General features: G+C 44.2%; 1 protein-coding gene across 1 annotated transcript in view; it reads right to left on the reverse strand.

Moving 5' to 3' along the window:
* SERPINE3 (serpin peptidase inhibitor, clade E (nexin, plasminogen activator inhibitor type 1), member 3) overlaps window positions 1–11,102 on the reverse strand; it is a 30,557-nt gene that overhangs the window by 5,438 nt on the left and 14,017 nt on the right. Inside the window, 2 exon segments of the mRNA XM_010835672.1 lie at window positions 5,959–6,059; window positions 10,616–10,814. Of these exon segments, the coding sequence (XP_010833974.1) occupies window positions 5,959–6,059; window positions 10,616–10,814 (300 nt within the window).

Below are 11,102 nucleotides of genomic sequence, written 5' to 3' on the forward strand. Positions count from 1 at the left end.
TTGCAAATGGCAGGATTTTCTTCTTTTTATGGCCAAATAATATTCCACCGTATATGTTGACACTTAACTTTTTCCATGACTGTTCTAAACAATAGAACATGAGGGTGCAGATATCTCTGTGACACAATGATTTCATTTCCTTTGGATACATACCCAGATATGGAATTGCTGGATTATATAGAAGTTCTATTTTACTTTTTTGAGGAAACATGATACCGTTTTCCATAGTGGCCGCACCAGTTTACATTCCTCCAACAGTGCACGAGGGATCCCTTTTATCCACATTCTTACCAACACTTGCTATTTCTTCTTGGCTATGGCGTACGGCTTGCAGGATCTTAGTTCCCTGACCAGGGGTCTAACCTGTGCCCTCAGCAGTGAGAGTGTGGAGTCCTAACCACTGAACTCTTGCCATTTCTTATCGTTTTGATAACAGCCATTTTCAAAGTTTCTGTTGAGAAATCCACTGGTTGTCTTATGGGGGTTCCTTGTACGTAACTCGTTTCTCCTCTTGTGTGCATGCTTAGTTGCTCAGTTGTGTCCAACTCTTTCAAACCCCATGGACTGCAGCCTGTCAGGCTCCTCTGTCCATGGGGATTCTCCAGGCAAGAGTACTGGAGTGGGTTGCCATTTCCTTTTTCAGGGCATCTTCCTAAGCCAGGGACTGAACCTGGGTCTCCTGCATTACAGGCAAATTCTTTACCATCTGAGCCATCAGGGAAGTCCCCTTTCTCTCTTGCTGCTTTCCAAATTCTTTGTCTTTGACTTTCGACTAATTATAACATGTTTCAGGGTAGCCCTATTTAAGTTCAACCTATTTGGGGTCATGGCCCTCAAAAATCTGGATGCCCATTTTTCTCTCCAATTTTGGGAAGTTTTCAGCCAGTATTTCTTTAAATAGACTTTCTGTCCCTCTGTCTTCTTTCTGGGAGTCCCATAGTGTATATATTGTTCCTTCCCATAGTGTATATATTGCTGGCTTTGAAGAAAGCCAACTACCGTAGGCTTTCTTCACTGTATTCCTTTTGCTCCTCTTACTAGATAATTTCAAATGTAATTCACTGGGGTTTTTGTTTTTTCCTTTGCTTGATCAATTCTGCTGTTGAGGCTCTAATCTTCAGTGCAGTCACTGTATTAAGCGTTAGGATTTCTGTTTTGGTTTTCTGATAGTTTGTGTTTCTTTCTTGAACTTACTTATTTGTGCACTGTTTTCTCAATTTTGTCTGTCTGTGCATTCCTGTAGTTTACTGAACTTCTTTAAGAGGATTACTCAGAATTCTTTGTTAGTTCATAGATCTCCATTTCTCTATGAGAGTTGAGTGAGTGGGTATTAGTTGCTCATTCATGTCCGACTCTTTGCGACCCCATGGACTACAGCCTGCCAGGCTCCTCTGTCCATGGGATTCTCCAGGCAAGCATACTGCAGTTAGTTACTGGGGTTTTATTTGTTTCTTTCAGTTCTATCATGTTTTTCTAATCCTTCAAGCTCCTTCATTCCTTGCATTAACATCTATGTATTTAAAGTAAGCAGTCTGCTCTCCCAGACTTTATAGATTTGCTGTGGCAGGAAAAAGACCTTCACCAGTCAGCTCCCAGCAGCTATGGATGGGTGAGGCCTTCTATCAGGGTCTCTGTTTGAACAAGGCTACTGCGTATGCTCAGAGGTTGCAGGGGTTGCTGCTGGCTGGCTTCTTTGGTTGGGTGGGACTGCTGGCTAGGCTGTGCGTTCAAGTGGAGCCACTGGGTGGGCTTCCTCTTTAGGTGGAGCTTCTGGCTATGTTTCATGGTTGGGTTGAGCTGCTAGTTCGGTAATCACCTCTGGTTGAGTGAGGTTGCAGGCTGTGTTCCCTGGCAGGATGGTATGATTGGGCAGTTGTGGGCTGGGCTCTGCAACCATTCCTGGTCAGATGGGGACTCAGGGTGTGTTTCCCAACTGGATGGTGCTATTGGCTGGGCTCTGTGTCAGGTGGGGCCACAGGCTGGGCTTTGGCTTGGTGGTACCATGAGTTGAGCTCCAAGGTCATCCACAGTCCCTGATCAGGCTTCCTGGTTATGTGGTGTCAGGGACTGTGCTCAACAGTTGGGCAGGGCGTCTGACTTAGCTCTGCCCAAGCACGGCCGTAGGACAGGCTTCTTGGCAATCTGGGTTCTCTGGCCAGGCTTCCTGCATGAGTGGGACATGAGACTATGCTTGGTGGTTAGGTTGGGCTGTGAACTTGCTTTCCTGCCTGGGTGAGTTGGGAGTATGGTGGCCCTTTCACCAGAGACCCAAATCCCATAAGAGCCAACTGAGCCCTCTGGCCAGATGGGGCCACTGGCTTGGCTCTGCCCATGGGCATTGCTCCTGGCTGGGGATTTTGCTCAGGTGCACTGCAGTATGCTCTTTTAAGGTGTAGGTGCTGAATGCTGTATGTAGACTTTGCCCCCCTTCTCTATCTCTCTGATCCGTGAGGCAGGACCTGAGCGGATCTGCCAGGATGTGTCCTGAAACACTTGAATGAGCTGGATGAGCCAGATGTCCACCTTGGGCCTCTCTTCTCTCACTGGAGAAACCATGGACCAGGGGGCACTCTTGGTGCAGTGCTGCGTCAGCCTGGAGCGGGTGGTGATGTGGTCAGAAAGGAGCCATTCCTCTTACTTTCTTTTTATGCCTTTTTTAAAAAAGTATAACTTTATTTACTTTTGGCCGCACTGGGTCTTCATTGCTGCACGGGCTTTTTTCCAGTTACAGCACGTGGGGGCTGCTCTCTAGCTGTGGTGTGCGGGCATCTTATGTTGCGGAGCACGGGCTGTGGGGCGCGTGGACTCGGCAGTTGTGGCTCTCAGGCACCAGAGCACAGGCTCAATAGCTGTAGTGCACGTGGGCTTAGTCGCTCTGCAGCGTGTGGGATCTTCCTAGCCCAGGGATCGAATCCATGTCTCCTACATGGGCAGGTGGATTCTGTACCCCTGAGCCACCAGGAAAGCCATTTCTTCTTACTTTCTAACGTGGTCCTTCTCAGTCTCTGTGTTTCAGAGGGGTGCTTCAGCCTCACCCCCAGGTGAGGGCATTTCTACAATGTTGACGTATGTGTGGAGACTTGCTAGTTGGTCTTCTTGGGAAAGAGACTGAAGTCCAGAATGACCTATGTTGCTATCTTGATGACCTTCTGCAGCTCTGCCCAATCACTGGTATGGCATAAGTTAACTTCAGTTCACAACCAAACAACTCTGGCTGGTTTGTTCATTCACATCATAGAAACAGGGAGCTTGTACGTCTTCCTGAGCAGAGGTTGGAAACCAGTCACAAAAGTTAAGAATAAGACAGTTTCTTCAAAGTTTCAAGTTTGTGCACAAGGACTATTTCTTAGATTAGGAAGCTTGGGTTGGTATGAAAGCCTGCTGAGCCTACAGGAAGTGGGACTGCTCAGAAAGTGGATCTCTAGCTGATGTCTTTAGTGTGAGTGACACTGGCATTATTCTTAAAAGCTTCATAACATGTAGTGCCAAGGTGGTATAGGGAGAAAAACAGCATAGGCCCAGCTGGGCGTTCTTCATGCAGCAAAAATAGGATTTGAGGCCATAAAAGAAGAAATGAGTGACTTTTTAAATGGAGAAGGGGAACTTGATTCTGGGCTTTGGTACCAAATAGAAAGAAAAAACCAAATGTTCCCAGTGGTTGCTGAGTGTCCATCAGTAGTACAAAACTATCTGCAGCCCCTTGTTAATTGTAGGATGGGAGACCAGCATTTTCTGATCACTTGCTCTCTGTCAAGCTCTCTTTGCTGTATGATAATTTGCTTTGCTGTATGATAATTTCATCTCTGCAAATAAGATGTGAGGTGGGAGGTGGCTACCCCATTTTAGGCATGACACATCTATTGTTAGATTCAGTGGCCGTGTCTCCAGAATTAAGTCAACAGTCTACTTAGGCACAGAAGTAACTAGTCTATTGATCATATTTAAAGAAAAACATTGGAAAGCAGTATTTTAGACAGCTAACTCTATCTGTAAAAAGCCAGATATTAAATATTTTAGCCATTATAGAGCATATGGCATCTGTTGCAAAGTCTCAGTTCTGCCATTATAGCAGGAAAGCAGCCATGGGTAAGTTTAAATGAATGGGAGTGGCTGTGTTTCAATAAAACTTTATTTATAAAAACAGGTGATAGGCCCTCATTTGGTGATCCCTATGTTAGAGGAATAAAACTTTATGGGAGAAGATTGTAAGGTGGATATATTTTATCTGAAGGAAATAGGCATGCAAGCTTCCCACTTGGCGTGTGGTAACTGCTTGATACTTGTTTAACAAGCCAGATCCATAAGCCTATATTTCTGCTGATTTGAGCAAAAATAAGTAGACTTTAATTGCATTGTAAAACAAGAGGTTAGGTATTTTAAAAGGTTCTTTTTAAACTCAGCTGCTTATTAGATCTTGTCAAAGGAGCTCTGAGCCTCAGAGGTCTTTACTGATAGGAGAACTGCATCATGTGGGTTGAGCTCAATTCTTTTTGAGGACACAGGGTTGACTGCCTTTTAGGATGTATTTCTGAGAATGATGAAGGAGCAATCAGTGAGTCACAGTGACTACTGGAATGTAGCGGTGTGGAAGAGAAGGTCAGAATGGCTCCCAAATTTTGAATTAGGCTGGTCAAAACAGGAATGCCATAGCTGAGCTCCGGAGCCACAAAGATAGTGATGGGATTGTGTTATTAAAGATAGACTGCACACAAATCCTTCATCCCTTGCTCTTTCCTTGCCTCTTAGCCTTTAGCTCTAGTCTTCTTTTCCTGGCAGTGCCAGATTATGTTTGTGTCACCAGGGAAAATTTCTGGTAGAGTCATTCTCCAAGTCAACAGTATTTACTGGCTCCCCACTGTATGCCAAGCATTGTTGGGGGGCACTGGGCCCAAACTTGACTATTGCTTTGCTTACTATCTCTTTGCATGTTTAGGCAATGAGTTCAGAGCTGGTAGATTATAAATAACCTAGAATAGAGCCTTCCTCGTGTGCTTTCTGATAAGTAACTTTGCCATGGAATCTAACTGGTCACATCTAATATCCAAGCCGAGACTCTGGTGTGGACTAAACTCACTTTTTTTTTTCCCCTGCGATGGCTTAAGAAAGAAATCTGAGCAAGGCTTTAGAAAACATATCTGAGCTATGAGGTTCTAGCATTCCAAACAGAGGTTTCATCAGCTCCTCGGGCAAGGAAAGCATCAAGGCCAAGGCAATGCCTGCTCCAGGGTCATCTTCGTACAGATAGTTCATTACTATCCAGAGCAGCAACCCGAGTCTTTGGAGTTGGCAGTAGTTTTGCCAGTGGTCTCCTGGGAGGATTCTGAAACATTAGGTTCTGGCCTTCCCCTCTCTTTTAACATTAGATGTCAGTTCTGTCAGACCACAGGTGAATGCAGAGCCCGTAGATTAGCAGGAGCTTGTCTACTATAAGCCACAAAATCTAATACTCTGGGAGGGAGAACATTTTAAGGCCAGGTTATAATTTGTGGAAGTAATTTGAAGAAAGGAAGTTCGTTAGAAGAAGACAGAGAGGTCCAGGCAGGGAGGGAGGGGGCAGAGAGAGAAACGAAGAGTGATGGTGGGAGGTCAGAATGATGGGCTCCGTTGTACCAGTATCTCTGGTTTCTCCTATCATGACGGGCAGAGGGAGGGGAGCTGTATCGTGACCTCTGATCACTGACTTCACTCTGAAGGTGGGTGCTTAGAGGCCATCTCAAGAAACACCCCCGCCCCCACAAAGTCCAACCCAAATCTGGCATCTGAAGCAGCATGTTCTTATATACAGTAAAGCACTTTCTTTATTCTTTTAAGCCACATCATCTCTGGCTGTTTACCTCTAAAGGCTTTGTAGGTGTGAATCCCTTCATCAGTGCATGATCACTGATTAAAAACAGCACCTACCCCGCCCCCCCACCACACACACAATGCCAATATGCTTGGAAAAAGAACTGTTGTTACCTGAAATTCCTTTCAAGTTAGCTCTGAGTGGATCAAAAAGATCGATGACTCCCCAGGAATATAAAATGTTTTTCAAGTCGAAATGATTTTGGATCCTGAACCTAAAACAACAAAAGATATACACTTTCACTTAAGATTCTCACCTTGATATTCATCACATGCCAACCCACGCCCCTCCCTTCAAAGTCAGGGAGCTCCAGGCTCACCTCCAACTTCATCTGTCACTGCTCCTTCCCACACCCCGACCCCCTGACTAATCTGATCCCACAGCCCCTTCTCCCACCTCTGGACCTTTGCTTCTGCTGTTCTTTCCAGGTCTGCCTTGAATTTGAATTGTACTATCCTCTCCTCTAAGCTCAGTTCAGCAATCCCTCCTCCTCTTCCCCAGCTGTTGTGACCTTCGGTTCTTTAAGCCCTATTAAGCACTTTGTTCCACTCTTTTGATGTATAGAATGGTCTGTTTCCTATTAGTGTTATTTATGATACTGTAAACTATTTGAGAAAAGAGGCTCATTATTTCTTCATAATAATTAATATTTAATGAGTGCTTACCATGTGTAGGAAATGGCAAGCCACTCCAGTAGTCCTGCCCGGAGAATCCCATGGACAGAGGAGCCTGGTGGGCTGCAGTCCATGGGGTCTCAAAGAGTCGGACGCGACTGAGCACCCACGTGTGCATACCATGTGCCAGGCACTAAGAGTATTTTATGCGGATGATCTCATCTCTTCATCACGTAACCGTGTTATTATTCTTGTTTTACAGATAGAACACTGAGGCTTGAAGAGTTTAAGGAGCCTGCCCAAGAGGACGTCCTGAGTCTGCGACGGAGCCCGCCTGGACGAGGCTGACGGAGCGCAGAGCCTGTGCTCTCGGTGTCTACACTCTGCCACCTGCCATCTGCCTCCTGGCTGGGGTCTCACACACAGCAGGTGCGGAAAAGAAGTTGCTGACTTAACTGCCAACTAATAGTGTCTCGTTGAACATTTTTCTATTTGATACAACATATTTTCACGTTTGCTGTGTGCAGCGTGGGTCTTTAGTTTTCCCAGTTAAGTCCTGAGAGCAGGAAAAACCAGCCCACCAACTTTATCATGTTTCTCCAAGGGCAAGGCATTTAAAACTTTACTGTTGAAGGCGGCTTTAAAAGGATGAATGACGTGATTTTCCTTTGAGAACAAAAAAACTTCCAAATTGGAATTTAGATGGTCTTTTCTATAAATCATGCAGAACTTATCGGAGAATAAAAATACTGTACCAGACTGTTAAATATCCACGTTCTTCACTGCCATACAAGACAATGTTCCCAATATTTTAAACAAAGGTATCAGATTTTCTCATAAATGTGTGTTCTGAATCTTGGCCATAGTTTCCAAAAAAGGCACCAGCTTTCTCTAAGTATGCTGATATTTCACAAAAATTTAAAAAAAAAATTTTTTTTCGGGGGCTACACCTCTCAGCATGTGGAATCTTAGTTCCCTGACCAGGGATCGAACCCACACCCCTTGCACTGGCAGTGTAGAGTCTTAACCCCTGGACTACTAGAGAAGTTCCTCAAAAAAAGTTTTTAGACCACCTTCTCTGAAATTTTCTTAAATCCTTAAACCTCACTTTTCTGAGAACTCTCAGTGCTAAAACATAGCGGTTAAGAACATGAACTTGGGAACCCAGTGCCTAGGCTTGAATGCTGGCTCAGCCTCGTACTAGCTGAGGGAACCTGGGCAAGTCACTTTGCCTCTCTTTGCCTCGGTTTCTTTACTTAGGAAACGGGCCTAATACTAGTGCTCAGTTCTTAGTTTTGTGAATAGTAAGTGCCGTAATCCTGGTAAAGCGCTCAGAACAACGTCCAGGACAGCTCACGCACTTTACTGTTACCACTGTGGTTTTGTTTCTCATTGATATTGATAAAGAGCTAAGGTATGTTTTAAGCCACGTATGGTGGTTATGGTAGGAGATAAAGCTGGGTAATACCATTTTTAGTAACTAAAGACAACAGTAAAAACGAGGTATGACTATGAAAGAGGACAGTGATTTGTTTCTTGAATGGCTACGAAGGCCAGGCCAGAAGAGATGCTACAAAAATATCTTGGGTTAGAAAAAACACCCTTTACCAAAACCAGACAAGGATATCACAAGAAAATGACAGACCAGTGTCCCTTGTGAACACAGATGTAAAAATCCTCAACAAAATATTAAAAAATTGAATCCAGCAACATATAAATCCCTCTATGACCAAGTGGGATTTCTCCCAGGAATGCAAGGTGGGTTTGACATATGAAAATCAATCCATGTAAAATACCATATTAATGAAATAAAGGACCAGGGCAACGTGATCATTTCAAGAGATGCAGAAAAAGTACTTGTCCAAGCACTTGACATTCTTTTATAAAAACAAAAACCACTTAACAAACTTGGATAGAAGGAGATTTCTTCAACCTCAAAATGGGCATTTACAACCCCCTACAGCTAGCATCATCCTTAATGGTGAAAGATTGAATGCTTTCCCCCTAGATCAGGAACAAGATAAAGATGATCACCACTTTTATTTAACACTTTACTGAAGGGTGTGCAGGGCAATTACACAAGAAAAAGAAAGCAAATGTGTCCAGAATCAAAAGAAGAACTAAATCTCTTTCTATTCACAGATGACCTGGTCTTGTATATAGAAAATCCTAAGGAATACACACACACACACATACACACAGACAAAAAACTATTAGAGCTAATACATGAGTTCATCAAGATGGCAGGATACAAGATCAAGATACAAAAATTGTTTCTTTACACTAGCAATGAACAATCTGAAAATGAAATCCCATTTACAATAGCATCAAAAGGAATAAAATACTTAGAAGTGAATTTAACAAAACCTGTACACTGAAAACTACAGAACACCATTGATAAAAACTAAAGAAAACCTGAAGAAAATCAAAGACATCTTGTATTCATGGACTAGAATACTTAATACTGTTATAAAGCAGTATTCCCCAAGTTAATCGACAGAGTCAGCAAAGTCCACATCAAGAACCTGGCTGTTTATTTGGCAGAAACTGATAAGCTGATCCTAAAACTCACATAGAAAGACATGGAACCCAGAATAGCCAAAACAATCTTAAAAAAGAAAAACAAAGTTGAAGGACTCATACTGCTGATTTCTAAATGCATTAAAAAGCTAAAGTAAGCAACCAAGAGTGTGCAGTACTGGCAAAAGTACAGACATTTGTACCTATAGAATAAAACCAGGAAGTCTAGAAATAAACCTATATTTATGGCCGATTTTGACAAGAGTGTCAAGAAAATTCAATGGAAGACAGAACAGTCTTTTCAATAAACTTGGTTAGTTTTGCCTGTGAAACACCCCTAAAAGGTAAGGGAAGTTTTATTTCCCTAAAATCTTATATTCTTCTCAGATAGCAGGCTGAGTAGTCTTAGAGAGCTTAAAAAATTTTTTTTGTTTTAATCCAGATAAGGTCAAGTGTGAATGAATACTTGGGTTACTATGACCTCTGCCTTCTTGTCCCTTCCCCATCCTCCAGAGTTTTTTAGGATCTTTTCTCAAGGGATTGCAAGTTCTAGAGGCAGAATCAGCACCAGTGAATAGTTCTCAGTGGCGCTGGGCATCTCCCTGGGGCCTCTTCCTTACATCAGCTGCTCCAGGATGAGGCCAGCCATTTGTCTCCTACACTCAAAGAGACTGTAGCAAAGTCCTACTCCCAGCTGCATTTTCTCTCTATCGTTAGCCTTGAAAGCTCTTCTTCCTTTGCTGAGCTTCTCTTAAACATAACAGAAACATCAGGCTTGTTTCTGCTTCATGCTAGAGAGATCTGCTGAAATAGCCAGTCTTTGGGCTTTGATTTGGGGTTCAAATATTTGGTTTGGAGAGATAGGCATTATGTCTGAGTTTAATTCACCTTCTGCCTTCGCTAGGCCGATCTCACTTTAGACCTTGGCCCTTCACTCACTGGTCTCTCTCTCTCTCTCTGTTTTTTGTTCCAGGGCCTGGACTTATTTTTAACTCCTCGAGGGAATCCTGCCAAGGCCTCTGGCTCAGCAATGCAGAGAGCCTGGTCAGTGGAGGAGGCTGAGGTGGCCAGTGGGGAGGAGCATGAAGAATCCACACACTGCAAATGAACCCTCGGATAATTTTTTTTGTTTAACTGCTGGTCTCCAAATTAATTATGCATTTACTCTGATTTCAAATGAAGCTTATCATTTAGAGATGCTCCTTGAGGAACCCTTTGTAAAGTAATGAGTTTTGCAAATAGGTTTTGCTTTGGAGAAGCAAAATCCAGCACCATCATTTAACTTTTTGACCTCTTGGGGTTTTGTATTTGTACCTATTGGGTTTTCTTAAAGAAAGGCTCACCACTCTTTAGAAAGAATGAAACCTTCAGTGCAAGGATGTAAAGCCTTCAACTTTTATGCTTCAATTTGCCTTCTGATGGGAATTATATCTCTATTTGCTCAACTGCATAAGCGATCTTGCCTATTTGGTTTTGAAAAACGATGGCTGTATACTCTTAGGATGTGATAAGATTTAGAGGCACTCTCCAAGGTAACTGCACAGACCCTAGAGCCAGCCGCCCGGGTTCTGTAATGCAGGTCTGGCCGACTGGAGCAGGCCTAGGAGCCCGCCGACAGGACGATGCAGCCGCTCACCTGGGCAGGAACACCTCCATCCGGGCTCTCTTCAGGCTGGCGGTCCAGGCGTGGAGGAGGCTGGCTGTGAGGTGGGGCTCAATGTGGCTGAGCGGTGTGTCTCTGTCCCGAGGCAGCACCAGGAGTAGGCTGGCCGCATTTCCCAGGTACGGCAGCTCCAGCACCCCCACCTGATGGCCCGCAGGGTCCTGAAACTGGCCTGGGGGTTCAGTGGATGGGGGATCAGTTCTGTCCCGGGAGCCCAAGGAAACAGACAGTGCCGGACCCTGGGAGGGGCCAGTTCCCAGAACTGGAAACAATGCATTTTATTAACAATCAGGGTGTCCACCTCACCTTCAGGGAGCTGTTTGAGGACCAAGACTGTTGGGGGCTTGTGGCCACCTTTGCTGATCCTAAGACCTAGAATGTCTCTAAGATATTCTTATGTGGCTTGAGTCCTGGGGCCTGCAGTGGCTGGGCAGGATGGGGGTACTGGCACTCCGGAGAG

This window comes from Bison bison, unplaced genomic scaffold (genome assembly GCF_000754665.1).
Source record: "Bison bison bison isolate TAMUID 2011002044 unplaced genomic scaffold, Bison_UMD1.0 scf7180017864048, whole genome shotgun sequence".
NCBI classification, from domain to species: Eukaryota; Metazoa; Chordata; class Mammalia; order Artiodactyla; family Bovidae; genus Bison; species Bison bison.